Raw genomic sequence first — 17,296 nt, 5'->3', positions numbered from 1 at the left:
ATGGCAATTGCAGTTACGTTTATGCCTTTGAAATTAAAGAGGGAAGATAAGGAAGATTTCATGCAGGTGGGAGAAAACAAGGTGGGGATTTGATTATAGGATAGTTAATGCGATTATGTGCTCTTTTGAAGATTGTTATGGTTTATTTCAAGGTGTGTTAACCTAGATGTACAAAAACAGTGGGCAGAGCTTGCTTAAAGCAAAGAAGCCTTTTACTAAAAAAATTATGTGCTTGGTGTGTGACTTTCCCATCTTGACCTATCCATTTACGAATTTATGATCAAGTCGCCCTGCAAGGTTACTTTCCATAGAACCCCTTTTTTGTCCACAAATCTATAAAGGAAAAAAACTGATGAAAAGCAGATGCTTCAGCTCAGGAACTTACAGTAAAGACACAAAAAAGTTATATTCGGTAGGAAGGTTTTATTTGAACTGTCTTTAAAAAATAATAAAATAATAGTCAAAGATTATTTCTAAAACTAGGCAGATTTTATTATTATTATTAAAATAATTTTCTGTTAATTGCTCTTCTGAAATCTTTTGCCCCAAGAGTTGAAGTATAAATACTTCAGTCACTGTTTATAGCAAAATTTATTCATGGTGAATTTGAGAGTAAAAAATTATTCTGGTAAGACATTTGCAAGCATTTTCTAAATAAACATTTGGCATCTCAAAATACTTAAAAGCACACTAGAATTATAACAAAGCCATCAAGATTTTTACTTTGAGAACACATACTCCAGCATCTAAAGGTCATCCATCAAATCTTTATTGATCTCTTACTGTACTGACAATGTCCTGGTTGTTAAAATACAACATTGAATATAAGTGCCTATCTGTGTATTTTTAAACACAACTTACCTATCATCTCAAAATTAGATTAAATGGGGGTGGGGTGGGGATTTGAACCCTTCCTCTGCCCAAGAAGGATTTCAAGGCATCACTGTTTCAGTGTCTTCAGGCCTTTAGACTTTGGATCCTTGTTTAGCAAGTGAACAGAAATAATGTATAACAGATAAAGTCCTGATATGCCATCCTATGTCATCCTAATGATCATACATTGGAGATAACAGTTGCCCATACCTCAGTTTGCATACCTCATTTATAAACTCTTAAGGAAATTTTTTAGAAAGTTGTGAAGTTACTATTAATAATAAAACACTAATAATACTTCTCAATCTTATTTAATATCAACTAGAACTTCCATTGTACAAATTTTAAATTTCTTCTGGAAATTTCAACAGATTTTTTAATTGCCTTTATAAAAGTTTTTCATTGCATTTGTGATAAGTATGTAAAAAATCAAAAACTCTTTAAACAATCAACTCTTTTCTCTATAAATCATTTATACAGCAGAATCTTGGCTAACCTTGTTTTATAGCTTTTTATTGTTGTTTGTAGAGTTTTATGTAAAAGACAGGGTTATCCTTCAGATGTTCTGCTTTTTGAAAATGGGATACGGTTGGTATTTTCCTGAACATTCAGTATTATGCTGAAAATGAAGCTATAGTATGAAACAAAGCTAACTGGGTACTGACCCCAGTAGTGGCCATGGAACTCCCTTTTTTGCTGAAGGTCCATAGTAACAGCTTCCTTTGGTTATTTGCCTCTTTCTCATTAAGTTGAAACAGCCATAGAAACTCCTATATAAGTCCTCAATCAGCTGTCCGCCACTATAGAAGATTCCTAAAGGAGCTATGCAGAGGCAACACTGAGGAAGTGCACACTTTACTACTACAGGGCCCTGAATCTGTATGAGGTCTCTGAAGACTGCCGTGGATTATGAGGGAGTCAGATTTCTTTTACAAATCCAACTAAGGTAGCAAATTAACCTGGAACCCTTTCTCCTATGTGCAGACATTTAAGGCCTTTAACCCAAAACAGGATAAGAGAATGCTTTTCATCCATCCATTCCATCCTTCATTAGCTATAAACCTAACCCTGGTTTTGAAGGGGCCCAGGCCTATGTCTTCTATCAAATACAAGTCGAAGGGAGCTCTGATCCTTTAACTGCTATAGGCTTGTCAGGGGGATAGAAATGTAGTGCCACAAAACAGTTCAAAAGAGCATAGTTGATGTGTTCTTGCTATAGGCACTATCTAGGAACTTTATAAATAACCTATTTAATATCTACAACAACCCTATATACTAAGTAGTAGTATCCCCACTTTACAGTTGAAGAAACTAGCAAAGATATGTTAAATAAAACGTGTCTACAATGTTCATACAGCTAGTAAAAGGCACGGCCAAAGTTGCCTAGCTCCACCCTCAACCAGTATATGTTGTCTCCCTTTGATATTAATCCAAAAAGAGGTAGACAACATTAAAAATATCTAATAAAATGGAAATACCTATGATGTATTATTGTAGTGGATCAACTTCACCAAAAGTCTTCATAATAATTATTTCATTCTGAATTAACTCAATGATCTATAGAATATATCCATGTAACACTGGAGTAATGGATGATAAAACTAGTCCCTGAAATTAGACATTTCTTTAGATTGGTCTCTATCCTTGGTCTCTGTCTGCTAGTCTCAGATAAGCCTATACTGGAAAAGAACCTCTTAAAAGCCAAGAATGAAACAGCAAATCAAAAGAGAATTAAGTCTACACATCCATCTTTGAAAATTAGGATAATAGCATTTTCTAATAACCAGAAGTTTTGTTTAAAAGTTCATATTAGCACACAGAAGAAAAATCAATCTGTACTAAGTACATAACTTGGACTCAATTCAGTGTTACAGAATAGATATGAGGCATCATTAAAAGAAATTTCATCCAACATTATAAACATTTTTTTAAAAAACAAAAAATCCATTTTAGCTTTGAACAGTTTTATAGCAACAGTTAGCCTAAGGATGACATTGACATTTATGAGTTTGAAACATTACCCTTTGCAATGATGCACAAAGCTGAGAAGTCTTTCACCCCTCTATTGAGTTTTGGGATCTTTGAATGTCTTTCAATGGAAGTCAGTTTCACAAAACGGTCAATTAGTGTTTCTCACTTTGCTGAGCACTCAGATAACCTGGGGAGCTTTTAAATATTTCAATATCCAAGTCACATCTCAAACCAAGTCACTCAGAATTTCTGTGGGTGGGACCCAAGCATCAGACTTCTTTAAAGCTGCAGGGTGACTCCAATATGCAGTGACACTTTTGAACCACTGGTCTGTGTACTCTGATTTAGACACTGGCTTCATATTGTTCTGCTCCACTGCTTTTTCCTGACTCAATAAATACACAAAGAATCTCAACTGTTGCCTTTTCAGAGCATGAAGAATTGAGTCAAATCAGATTAACCAAAATGGTATCAGATGCAAAGCATTTTTTTGCTTGCTCATTTAAAGTTCTATACACACAAAAGTTCATTTATTGTTCTTAAGATTAGAATAAGTTTTTTATGCTTTTATTTTTTACTATTTGCCAGATGAAAAGTACACTCCAATTATAGAAGGGCATCTATCTGACTTTTATTTTTTAGTATAACCAATTATACATGTTATACACCTTGCACTGCATATACGTTCTATTGTCACGTTGACAATGACTTCTGTTTTCAACAGTTTGACTGGTTATTTTGCAACTTCTATTCCTTCCATTCCATCATTTTGTTTTGTTTTCTGCATTTAAATTTAAAAAACACTTTATTAAAAATTATTGGAGTGACTGATTTAAAAAATCAAATGTTTGAAGTGTACAATTCAACAGTTTGTTATATATATATATTGCATTGTGTGTCCACCACCCAAAGTTAGATTTCCTTCCGTCGCAAAATATTTGACCCTTTTTATCCCTCTCTCCCCCACCTCCCCGCTTCCCTCAAGTAACCACTAATCCACTGTCTGTGTCCATGAGTCTCTGTATAGAGAACTCTTGCTTCTACATTTCAGTGTAAAAACACTTATTTTCTAGATATTGACCAAATATGGCCTTGAGGAAAATAGTAGAGATCACATAATTTTTCTAATTCGTTAGTTCTTCCTCCGAAATATTTCTTGTGCATACATCTATTACAAATATCACACCATCTGACTCACTGAGTTCTGAACTTGTACAGAGGCAATATTTCACTCATCTTTGCATGAGTTAAACCACTACCTACCACATAACAGGCTCTCTAAATGTTTGTTGAAATAAACTAATAAAAGCTGCCACTACCTATACCAGAATGTCCTTACCAGAAGTGGGTATAAAATACTCCTTTAAAATTAAGACTTAAATAGATTTGAATTAGGAGGTAGTGATTTTTCTTTTCTTTTCCAGGTTTGTATTTCAGCAGTCGGAAAGGTTTGCAAAGGTGGAAAGCCAATACCAGTTACTGAAAATAGAAACCAAGGAATTCCAAGGGCTTCAAAGTAAAATCAGTTTAATTTCAGAAAAGGTAATTATAAATTGGCTTATCTGGGGAGATTTTCCCATTTTTCTTCACCACTATCACTCTTCCCAGTTCATAAAATTCTTTTTTCCTGCCTTTTGACCATTGCTATTTTAACTTTCACTGGTCTTCCTACCTCTTTACATTTTCTCTTCAATCCAATTTAAACTTACATTTTGAAAGGGCAAGGATTCTTTTACATATATATAACAAATGTTATTATTTAAGAAGACCAATATGCTCATATCAATATGACCTCAGTTTTCTATTTAAATATCGAGTGTCTAGAGCACTGAAAATATGATTGATATTTAGATATAAAATTAGAATAGGAAAAGCACTTGTTGGGCAAAGATCCATCAGTGTTTTTTCTTTATTTTCCACTTGGTAAGCATATATACATATGCATGTATCCAAATAAGAATGACTAAAAATACTGACTGTAACCAAATGAAAATTAAAATTCATGTGTTTGTTGTGCTTTTTCAAGCTGTAAATACAGATGCATTATTTCTGTAATTATTAGAAAAGTAAGTCAGATAAAAAATGTATGTCTACCACGCTTCTCAGGACAGGGTCTGCTGTAATCAATAACGCATCATGTGCGCCTTGCCTGGCCACTAGGAACCAAGCTATCACTGGGAAATATGCCTCATTTGTCCATTAATTCACTCATTAAGACTTTACTCGTGCCATAAGGTAGACAAGGCTTGTGCTTGGCCCCAGGGTGAGCAAGGATGTTATAAAAATAAACAAAAATGAAATAGAGGATCTAAGTTCCTGCAGCCTCCGGCACAAGATGAGCATATATCTCCCCCAGAAGAGAAAAGCTATGGATGAAAGTTATGCATCCCCTCCAACATGCTAGGGGAATCAATGTGAGCCTAAGGGCCTCTAGGAAGTTGCTGCAAGAGTTGGTATTTTGACCTAGGGTTCTAGCTGGAATCTGGTTGTAGTTGTTGGGGGGCCCAGAATGATGGGGGGAACATAATGATGGACAAAACTCCAGGAAATAGAAGCCACTTAAAAGCCACTGAAAACAAATTTTGAAGAAGATTTCCTTTTTAAATGAAAACTTTGGTAGCAATTAAAATGCTTTTTGAAGTGGATTTTTAAAATGTTTTCATAGGATCCAAAAAAATATTCAATCTTTGCATAGCTCTTGCTCTCCCAGTCTGCCCTGGGAGTGGTTTGACAATAGCTGCCTTTTCAGAAAGTTTACCCTAATGCCAGCATAATGCAATAGGTGGGGAAAACAACTAGACGTGGCCTCTTGTCACAACTGTGATCGTGGAAGAATCACTTTAACCTCTTGGCCTATATTTCATCATTTATTAAATGAGAATAACAAGATTTTTATAAGGATCAGATGAGATATAATATATAAGCAAAAACTTTGAAAACCTGTAAGCAGTAATAAATTTAAGTATTAGCTCTTTTTAAAAAAATGAAAAACTATTGGAATATGTTGGTAGCCCATTAAATGCTAGCTACTATGGTTATACTAGTCACTATATATTTGCAGGTTATATTTTGAGACTTTATTATTCAGAAAAGTTGATCTTTTCAACCTTTGGGATCCACGGGGTTATACTGCCTGCAGATTATAGTGATGCTGCGATAAACAGCCCACACGGGAGATTACCTCAGGTGAAGATAAGTTTGCCTCTTCAAAATGCTGCTTATAAGGCAACTAACTCTAACAGTGTTACCAATGTTTAAGTATTTCTCAGAATTGGTTTTTAGAGGAACTTGTATTATGGCTACATGTGTACGTTAAAAATAATTTTTCAATGAGGTTTCAGAGTGGTCTTATTCAGTACTGTTGCACATTGTTCCCAGCAATCTATCACCTGGAACTGCTGTAGGTCTTGATTGGGGTCCGGAAGATTTATAGCCATTCTTCCTAAACATCAAACATGTCCTTTATACCCTGAGGTATAGCAACTGCAAAAATGCATAGGACATGATCTCTTTCCTTAAGTAATTTAGACGCTCTACTATCTATCTTCCCCTGGCTAACTCATCAATCTGTTAAAGAGTCAAATTTCAAAGTCACTTCTAAGCCTTTCCTCATTGACCTCCAGACTTCTGATCTCCTGTAAGCATCCATTCTCCCATGCTAATTCTGTCATGACACAAATCATAATCTGTTGTGATTTTTTCTTGTTGTTAATTTGTCTCCTTTACTACTCTTTAGAGCAGGGGTCCCCAAACCCCCGGGCTGCAGACCGGTACCAGTCCATGGCCTGTTAGAAACCGGGCTGCACAGCAGGAAGTGAGTGACAAGCAAGCGAGCAAAGTTTCATCTGTATTTGCAGCCGCTCCCCAGCGCTAGCATCACTGCCTCAGCTCCACCTCAGATCATCAGGCATTAGATTCTCATAGGAGCACTGGTCCCTGGTGCCAAAAAAGTTTGGGGACTACAGCTTTAGAGCAGACACTATCTTTTATCTCTACATCCCTACTACCTAATAATGAAACAGAGGACACTCAAGTGTTTTGGGGACTCTAGAATATATGATGTAAAAGATCCAAAACACTATCTTCCCCTATCAAATTGTGAGGCCAGGGACTATAGTTTATATTTTTATATCCAGTATCTAGCACAAGGTCTGGCACAGAGTGAACGCTCAAAAAATCTTGGATTATATGTAAGTGCCAAATAGGTGGCAAATACATGATATAGTATATGCTCAGGAGTTGAGGCTGTCAGGGCTAGAGTGATGAAAGAATGCTAAACTAAGGAGCCGAGATCTGATCTCAGCCTTAAACGTAGGACAGAATTTAGCTAAGCAAAGAGGAGGGAAGAATAGAATATAGTAATGTTGTAGACTTTTGGACTTTATCCTAGAAATATTAGGAAACATTGTAGGGTTTTTTATGTTGTACCATGATGTGCATAGCAGTTTTTAAAAGCTTAACCTGGCTGAAGTGTGTAGGATGATTTAGAGAGGAACTAACTAGAAGCAGATATTAGATAATACATCTAGAATAGTTTCCTTGATCATTAAAGTCTGTTTTGGGTACCCATGTAAGTGCTTCCATAGTTCTTCCCTTCATAACGCTCATAGACTTGGCCTTCTCCCCAATTAAACTAAGCTACATAAGGGCAGATCTGTGTCTTGTACAGTATTATATCTTCAACACAATGCGACAAACCTTTGGTAAACTAATGTTCATTTCTAGGCCTTCCAGTAGTCTCTAAGGACTGTTAGCTATGTGTGAGTGTAAACTGAGGGAGGTCCACAACCTGGCCCTTCTATGTGCTGGACACATATTAGGACATGCCAGCAGCTTACCATAATTTACAGATAACTTAGAACACTTTAATATTTGACATGAGTTGTCTCACTAAACTGGGCTTTTACTCATTTTCGCCTTTGTGATTATCTGTAGGATCTGATCTGGTACCTTCTCCACAGAGGTTAGTCAACAAATATTTTTCAGACAGAAACTCTTCCAGAATCATCGAATTCAGGAAAGTTAAATGTTATGTCTGTTACAGTTTCTAAAAAAAGCCAGATAACCATAAAAATCACAATGAAGTTGCTTTCCATTGGAGTTAAAAAGAAAAAAGAAGGAAATGTGATATACTTCAGGCTCCTTTAACGTAATTTTTCACTTGAATATCCCTCCATGAAAATGTGCCAAATATTTAGAATTATAAATTCAAGTGTATATTTTTCTACCATAGTGCTAATGTATTAAATTTGTTTAAAATATTTTAAAATAGCTGTTAAAGTAATAAATGTTTTTGTCAGTATGGTTCTGACATATTCTTGGATGTTTTAGACATCTTCAGAATTTGACCTTGGCACATGATTATTAGTGTGTTTCCCTAATGTAAAAGTTATTAAGTGGCCTTGGGAATTGTTTTGTGTTATAAATGCAGCTTGAGTCTACTGAAAGTATCCTGCAGGAAGCTACATCATCCATGTCTTTGGTGACCCAGTTTGAGCAGGACGTATCCAGCCTCCAAAGTATCATGCATGACATTCAAAATAGTGAAGAGATGCTCACTCAAAAGATGCAAAGCCTTAATGAAAAATTCCAGAATGTTACAAATTTCTGGACGAGAAGCCTAGAAGAAATGAATGTTAATGCAGACATTTTCAAATCAGAATCGAAACATGTACATTCTCAAGTTACTGTCCAAATTAACTCAGCTGAACAAGGAATAAAACTGCTCACTGAAAGACTAAAAGATTTGGAAGATAGCACGCTAAGAAATATTAGAACAGTAAAAAGACAGGAAGAAGAAGACCTTCTGCGAGTGGAGCAGCAGCTGGGCTCTGATACAAAAGCAGTTGAAAAGTTAGAAGAGGAACAGCATGCTCTCTTTGCCAGAGATGAAGACCTAACTAATAAACTTTCCAACTACGAACCCAAGGTGGAAGAATGCAAGACACATTTGCCAACCATTGAAAGTGCTATTCACTCTGTTCTCAGAGTCTCTCAGGATCTGATAGGGACAGAAAAGAAAATGGAAGACTTAACTATTCAGATGTTTAATATGGAAGACGATATGCTGAAAGCAGTATCTGAAATAATGGAGATGCAGAAAACGCTTGAAGGAATTCAGTATGATAATAGCATATTAAAAATGCAAAACGAATTGAATGATCTGAAAGGAAAAGTTCGTGATTTTATAGTATATTCAAGTACAAGAGAAAAGGGAACTTTAGAAGAATATAATCTAGAAAACGAAGGAATCGATAGTGATTTTTAAATGCCCTACATTTATTCTGATAAACCATATTATACATAAATTGATCAGTTCCGTGCTTTTGTGTCATTCTGATAGGACTCACTTTATCCTACATTATTGAGAAAGAAGTGAGATGTCCACACAAATGGACTATTCAGATAATCAAAGCTTATCTTTTTAAGCAATAAAACATTTCATTTTAACTATTTTAAATATTTCTAAAATATATCTACTTTTAAAGCAGTATATTGCTTTAAAGCAATTATGAATTCCACCTGTTGGACTCAAATATATTAATGTCTCTAAGAGCTATTGAGGAGTGTTTACCTCTTCACTAAATGACCCCAGTTTGCTATTTTTCAAACCTTATGTCTACCACTTATACCTTTTCTGGCACCTGAAAAGGTGACCCACTGACCTGATCTTACTGTCAGGTCAGTTGGTAATGTGCCAGCCTCAGCCAATTCCTTTGTAATTTACTGCAGGCTAAGAATCAGAACAACCAAGTTCATGGGAATTGTGTCTAAAATCAAAGATAACATACCTTATGGAGAGTCCAGGGTGCTTTGCTATGAATTAATATGCACTTTTTGAAAACTATCAAGTCTAGGAAACGTTTTTAGTTTTTGTTAAGGTTCTAAACTGTTACAGATACTTGTAAGACTTTTTAAGAGTAAATATCTTTTTATTAAAAGCTTTTCCTGAGTATTAAGTGTGTATGCTTTGAAATACAGGCTTTCAGAATATTTTTATATACCTAGGCTTTTTTTTTTTTAAGGTTCTTACTGTGTTACAGACTTGAGTTTGCTAGATACGTGATCTCTAGATAAATTATTCTACTAACAATATAAAGACACTAAGAAGCCTTTGGCTTATTTTAAAGAGGAGAAAGCCACACAATGAGAAATGATGGCAATTATGGTAATTAAAGTATGTCATTATTTTAAAGAGTCCCCAAACTACTCAACCAAATTTGTTTTACATAGTGATTTTATTTTACTCAAAGACATGGACATAGTGAGATGAAATTAAGCAGAGGCCTAGCCATATTTTTGTAACAACGATAATCAGAAATGTGCAGGGTTACGGGATCACATAAGACTTTTATTGGCAAACTGATGTATCGAAGGTGTCCAAGCTTGGTGCTGAAAACTGAGTCAACTGCAAATGGAAATACTGTTCTTCCTTGCTGCTGCTTGCCAATAACCAACTGTAGTTCCAGTTTCAGTTTCATAGTGCAATTTCAGTGGAATTAAAAAGAACTTGAAAGCATTCAGTTACAAAAGATAATTGTGGTCAGGTAGTTTTATTATGTAAATTTGCACATTTTTGGAAAAATCTCTAACAAGTCCTACTATGGTAGACAGCCATGGTTCATAAAAACAAGCCTGGAAGATTTCTACTAAAGGACATACCGTTAATTTTTGGAATCTTAACATTAAATTTCTTGACTTCTGAATGTCTAAGTTCTTACCTGTGTGCACTGACAATTGTATTTGTTTGCTTTTATGTTCGTGCCAATAAAATAGATTATAAAGTTAGCTGTAACTGTGTTGTTTCAACCTCCATCCTGTTAGGGTAGATGTGATCTCTTGTGAACTCTTCACTCTTATTTATTTATTTATTTTGCATTTCACCATATCTGACACATCATTAATGTTATTAACTTGTATATATCATAGTAATGGTTACCAAAAATAAGTGGAAACAAGGTGGCCACTGTGCTCTATAGTGACAGTTACAGGGAAACAAAAACTGCCCTTCTCCAAGAATTTCATGAGAAAACTATTGTGTATGTGTATATACACATGTATGTATACATGTACATACACATGTATATATTCTTTACCCAGAGATTTCCCTATAAAAAAATGGTCATTAGAGAGTTTTAGATGTACCTAATTTGTCTTCCTGTTTCTTACATTCATTTATGTATTACAAATACTTGAAATTTCAAAAACTTCCCTGTGTATCAAATATGAAATTATACCATTAGTCTTTCCTTTAAGAATGATTACCATATTCTAAGACACCTTTTTTGTACCTTTGTAATTGGTAATAAATTTAATATCAGTTGATTTCTGATAGAGTACTGGGTCTTTTTTTTTAATTAGCACATATATAAATCACTGTTACAAAAGAAAGACCTAGTTTTTTCAAACCTTTAGATGTAAAGTTTCAAAGTATATTTATGTCAATATTTCCTTAAATTTTGCCAAGTAATTAGAAACTGTTGACTAAGTGTACCTTTATATTTTATAATGAAAAGTTGATTTATCAGCCTGTATGGTTTCATAGAAAACTAAACTCATAAGGTACAAAGTTAATGCCATTATTTTTAATCTCAACCTTATTGTAGACCTTTGTATGAATTTATAATCTTGATCAAAGCTTAATATGTCATTATAAAATAATGATGCTGTACATTCACCAAACACACAAAAAAATCTTATTTCTTTATAGACTTACCTCATATTTGCACAGTTAGCAAAAACTATGCAAATTAATCCAGCATCTGTTCAGCTATGAACTCTTAATTTAATACAAATCAAAATTCTCCATCCTAACTTTACACTGCAGGGGAGGAGAGAACTAATATTTTGGAGCCTATTATATATGTCACATTGCTAGGAGGTCTCCATTCATCACCATCATCCTAATGGCTCCATATGTTTATTGACTACCAGCCATATCCTAGTCATTGTGCAAAGCACTTTGCATGTGTTATCACTAATTCTCACCACAGCTCTGCTAGCTACAAGACCCATTTTACAAGTGGAGAAATTGAGATTCAACAAAATTAGGAATCTTGCAATCATACTTGGGTCTGTTCAATTCCAGAAGCCACTGACCTCCCACTATTCAGCACAACCTGCTACTGTTCAACCAGGGGAAGGGGGAAAATCACAAGAAATCTGTCAGTAGAACTACCTTGAGATTTCAAAAGCTGTAATTCAGCCAAATTTGGTGGTAGTTAAATGGCAAGCACCATGTCACCATTAAACTAGACCATAAGTCACTCAGAAGTTGTAACTGTGACCTAAAATTGGGCCTTGAGCATAAGAAGGAATCAATAAATGTTTTGGGAAGAGTGGGAAAGCAATGGAGGAAAAAGAACTCTAAATGACAGTCTTCTAAGGTAGGCTTTGCCACTAACCATGTGTTCTTGGGCACTTGATTTGTAAAATGAGGAAATTATACCAAATAATCTGCGATCCCTTCTGGCTTTAAGTAGTTTTAAATTTTAGGGATCAATACAATTTCCAGGTCACTCAGTTCAGTCCAAAGACCCTTTAGCAAAGTTTTTGGAAAGTCAGTTGGACCCAGAAATCATTCCCTTGAACCAATTTCCGTGCTCGTAGATCCAGACAATATTTACCATTACAGGACTGACGTGTCTAGCTTAGTACTTTGCATATGTATAGGAACTTGATAAATATTCAAGTTACTGGTTGAATCTTTTGAGCTACTGAGACTCAGCAACTCTTCTGTCCATCCTAGGCAAGTAGCTTAAACAAGCCATAAGTAATTTTTTAAAATAACAGTAAAAAAACTTTCTAGACTATTTCTACACTGTATTGAGTTTATATTTTAGTAAAGATGAGTAGAAGTTCATGATAAATTGCTTTTATAAGCTACCAAGTGAAACCAAGAGGCTTACTAGCAGTTTCTTAAAAATAAACCTAGCACTTTCTGAAGTTTCTTTATTGTGTGATGCTATTAAGCTACAGTTACAGGAGTAGATACATTAATAAATGATAACCTAGTAATGAAATAGATTAAAATAAGTCATCTCCTTTCACCCTTGGGAATCTTCTGTTTCAGCAACTATACTTTATTACAAAACTTTCCCCTTAAAAATAAAACGTGGTTTTGCAATCACTACTCAATTTCCTTTCTATTTGTGGCTGTTTCTTATTGCCATACCCACAATAACGTTTTCACAATCTAATTCTCTACCAAGAAATATTTGGGGCCACCTCTCCCACCAATAATTAATGTAGCATAAACCTATTGAGAAAAGTCCTAAAATACATTTTTAAGCCAAACATATAGTGAGTGTTGCTGCTTTGAATTAACTGTTCTGCCCCATTTCAGTTTGTCATTCCTTTGCAACTATACATAAAAATAACATTCCAGGCATATTAAATTTTTATATGCTTTAAATAAAACTAAGTTAATGTTACCAAAATAATCTCAAAATGTTAGCTGAGTAAATCAGACTAATTTAATTTAAGAAAGGTGATTCATTGAAGAAATAGTTATTTTAGAAAAAATCTTTAAACAGCATATATTATTTTATAAAAAATGTTTTTCAGCCTGCATATTTGCATTTTATGGTTTTTTTCTGAATTTAAAAAAATCCATTTATTGACATTTTCTTTCTCAAACTACAAACTCTGAAAGCAGACTGTTCTTGATCATACTAGCACAGTAAATGTCGTTGAGTCAAACTGATTTTGATTATTAGCAGAAAGCTATAGACAACCTCTACTTTAAAATAATGCTTGCCTAGAAAATAAGCTGCTGGTTAAATGTGCAAAAGCCAAACAATTGACATACACATTACAACTGGGATTCCCTTTTTTGATGTAATCATGACATATCTGTCTTTGGAGTCATGCTTTGATAATATATTTTATATTTGTTCTTTTTTTTATAGTCGAACACAGTCCACAGGCTTAAGTTAACCTTCTGACTGAAGCTTAATAGTCTCACCTGGCAATTCCTATTTATTTTTTTAATTGAATAAATATATGACATACCATTGTGTAAATCTAAGGTGTACAACATGTTACTTTGATATTTCTATATTCAGCTGTGGAAAGGAGGATATCCTGCCATTTGCAACAACATCCATGGACCTTGAGCGCATTTGCTTTAATTTTCGATTTTGTATCCTTTATAAGACCATCTTATCACCAAAACTAGCACTTTAATTCCCTCCTCTTAATTTTATTAACTGATAGCATAATACGATAAAATTTCAAATATTCAAAATACGATAATTCAACTTCCCCAATACCTCTGTATAAACACACATACATGCACACACTCAACCACCACCACCACAATTTGAAATGTTGCCAGGCACTTGTGTGGCTCAAAATGTTCATCAGCTAATGTGTCCAAGTTAAACCAAAACAATTTAGAGATATCAGTATACAGTTGGTGGTGGGGAAGGAGGATGGCAATACAAACATACAAGCATTGAGAACCACTTGTGTTTAGAATCATGGAATTTTAGAACCTTGGAGATTATTTGTTGTTGTTTTTTACATATCTTTCTGCCCTACTAAACTAATAAACTGAGTTGAGGCCACAACCCAAGCTGTACCTACCTATCTTTATGTCCCTCATGCCTGACATACCTAATATATGCTAGGAACTTAAGAAGTAGTTCAATTATTCAAGGTCTAATGGATAGATACCCCAGAAAATTATTCATAGAATAGAATAAAGTGTATGCACAGTCTTGGGCATTGGGCCCTTCATTCTAGCACTTGTTATAACTACAGATAACTAGTGTTTCAGAAGTTATGTTGCCCTGTTTGACCCCCTAAATCTACCAAGGCTTAAGTGGAGGTTTCCTCCTCCCTTCTGCAGCCATTGAAAAATCGGTATTATTTAGCTCATTTTGTCACTGTACAGAGATACCTGATGGTACAAAAAATGAAAAATGTCATTTCCAATAAGATTTATATTTCCTTAATGTTTTTCTTCTTATTAGTAATACACAATACATCTTTTACCAATGCTTTCTACAAGAGCAGTGAAATTATGGTTAAAAGTAACACATAAAATTTAACTTGAATTTTAAATGTTAAGCTTTTAATCAATTTAATTATCATGATATTGTATTTTCTTATAGTGTCAGAAGTCTGAAGCTATCGTGGAACAACTGCAGTCTTTTCAAATAATTGCTCATCTAAAGCATCTACAGGAGGAAATTTACGAGGTGAAAACTTGGTCTAACAGGATAACTGAAAAACAGGATATATTGAACAACAATTTGACAACTCTTTCTCAAGCTGTTACAAAAGTAGACTTAAGTACAATTTCCATGGCAAAAGATGTTGGTCTCAAGATTTCAACTATAAAAACAGATATACGACGTATTTCAGGTTTAGTAACTGATGTCACATCATTGACAGATTCTGTGCAAGACCTAGAAAAAAAAATAGAAAAAGTAGGAAAAAATACAGTAAAAAACATAGGTGATCTTCTTTCAAGTAGCATTGACCGAACAGCAATGCTCCGAAAGACAGCATCTGAAAATTCAGAAAGAATTAACTCTGTGAAGAAGATACTTTCGGAGCTAAAGAATGATTTCAACAAGCACACAAACAGGTTTTTAAGCTTAGAAAGTGACAGAGCTAAAGTTCTGAAGACTGTGACTTTTGCAAATGATCTAAAACCAAAGGTGTATAATTTAAAGAAGGATTTTTCCCGTTTGGAACCATTAGTAAATGATTTAACACAACGCATTGGAAGATTGATTACTGACTTACTCCAAAGAGAGAAAGAAATTGCTTTCTTAAATGAAAAAATATCTAATTTAACAATAGTCCAAGCTGAGATTAAGGATATGAAAGATGAAATAACACACATTTCAGATATGGGTTAATTTGAAATCATTTAGATTAGGCTGAAGTAACTTTTTTAAAAAATAGGACCTCTGTCATGTTATAAAAAATCAATGTCAGAAATAATGAAATGTTGGAGTAAATACCATTTTTTAAATTTGATTCTATTTTGTATAGTAAAAATAAAATTTTTTAGAGGTTTGAGCACTTGATTCAAAATAAATGTTAAAACATACTTGCAACTTTACATAGCAAGAACCTTATGCATCCTAAACACACACACACACACACACACACACATGGACAGACTCAGACAAATGGGGATAAGCAGGATCTGCCAGTCTAACACTGGGAAATCTAGATAGGGCAGGATCTGACTCCCCACTTCCTCTCATTGACTATCAGGGAGCATAGTATGTGTGGTTGGGGCCCTAAGTGGATCCTGCTCATCATGATCAGGGCTGATGTCTTAAAGAAATAAATGATTCAATATCTGAGGTAAGTGCTGCTAGGAGAAGTTGACATTAAGGTGCCACATTATTCCTTGATATATCAGAAATGTGACATCATTTAACCGAACTACAGATTCCTTGAAGTTTGAAATGTTTTTTTAACCACATGGTATCTGGAATTTTTAACAATTATTTGTGATTTATCTCATAAATGATAAAAATTGTGAAGATGGTACAATTAATTTTGTATGCTAAAGTGTATAACTCCTAATTTACAGCAAGACTGCCATGCACCAAACTTTATGAGCACTGTAGACACATCTGTGCCAAAAATCTTATCAAAAAAATGTTAAACTCACTTGAAAATATGGTCAAACATTTCATGAAGCTTTCACATAATGGAGATTTGGTTAAGTTGTTACATCTCATTCTGTTCAGTTTTGTTGTACATGTCACTGGGTATGCATAATTTGGCTTTCTCAGTTTTAATTGCTCTGTAAGACAATTTGAATCATATCTGATCCCTCTGAAAACTATGCAGTGCTATATCTTGTCCTAGCATTGACATTAACTCGGTTGAATTACTTATCACATATACTCATTCCATTGGATTCTGCTTTATGGAATTGAGGATTTATTAAACCAAGTGTCACAAACCAGTTATTAAAATAATTTTATTAGGATCTTTGTTTTCAGTATGGGTAAATTTTGAAATGTGAATTCACAAAACATAGTTATTTTACTTGTTTTGAGGATGAAATGGTTTTCTTAGAAATAACTGAAATATCTAGAGAGCAAACTTTTTCTTTTTTTTTTTTTTTTACTTTTATTAGTAGTTATTTGATGCTGACTTTACTCCCAGGCCATTTTTGTTTCTTCAGTTTCCTCTGATATCTTTCTTCTGCAGGATATCCCCTTCTGGTTTAGGAACAATCTGCTCTTTTTCAGTGAGGATCATCTCAGTATGGCAGGGAGAGCTCAGGTACAGGTTAATTGCCCTGAGCTCTTTAAGTCCTGTGCCACATCTTGGGAGCTTTGTTCACCTGGATGTGCTCAATGACCAGATTCTACATCTAAATCCTTAAGTTCAGCATTCCTCTCTGCCTTTTTAAGCACGTGCAGCAAAAATTCACTTTTTGGATCACCGACCCTGCGTCCAGCCCCAT

At 34.4% G+C, this 17,296-nt stretch overlaps 2 protein-coding genes across 2 annotated transcripts; both read left to right on the top strand.

Annotated features, from left to right (window-relative positions):
• On the top strand, positions 1–16,533 carry IKBIP (IKBKB interacting protein). Its single transcript, XM_023527444.1, has 3 exons — positions 1–66; positions 4,240–4,386; positions 14,964–16,533. Exons 1-3 carry the CDS (start codon positions 1–3, stop codon positions 15,717–15,719), a joined length of 969 nt encoding a protein of 322 aa, XP_023383212.1. The 3' UTR covers positions 15,720–16,533.
• On the top strand, positions 4,245–11,169 carry LOC105288269 (inhibitor of nuclear factor kappa-B kinase-interacting protein). The gene is made up of 2 exons (XM_023527306.1): positions 4,245–4,386; positions 8,276–11,169. Exon 2 carries the CDS (start codon positions 8,318–8,320, stop codon positions 9,110–9,112), a length of 795 nt encoding a protein of 264 aa, XP_023383074.1. The 5' UTR covers positions 4,245–4,386; positions 8,276–8,317; the 3' UTR covers positions 9,113–11,169.
• Positions 16,534–17,296: the final 763 nt, after the last annotated feature.

Source organism: Pteropus vampyrus, unplaced genomic scaffold, assembly GCF_000151845.1.
Source record: "Pteropus vampyrus isolate Shadow unplaced genomic scaffold, Pvam_2.0 Scaffold16, whole genome shotgun sequence".
In the NCBI taxonomy this organism is placed as follows: Eukaryota; Metazoa; Chordata; class Mammalia; order Chiroptera; family Pteropodidae; genus Pteropus; species Pteropus vampyrus.
The sequence above is the reverse complement of the archived record's forward strand: the minus strand, read 5'-3'. Positions and strand labels throughout refer to the sequence as shown.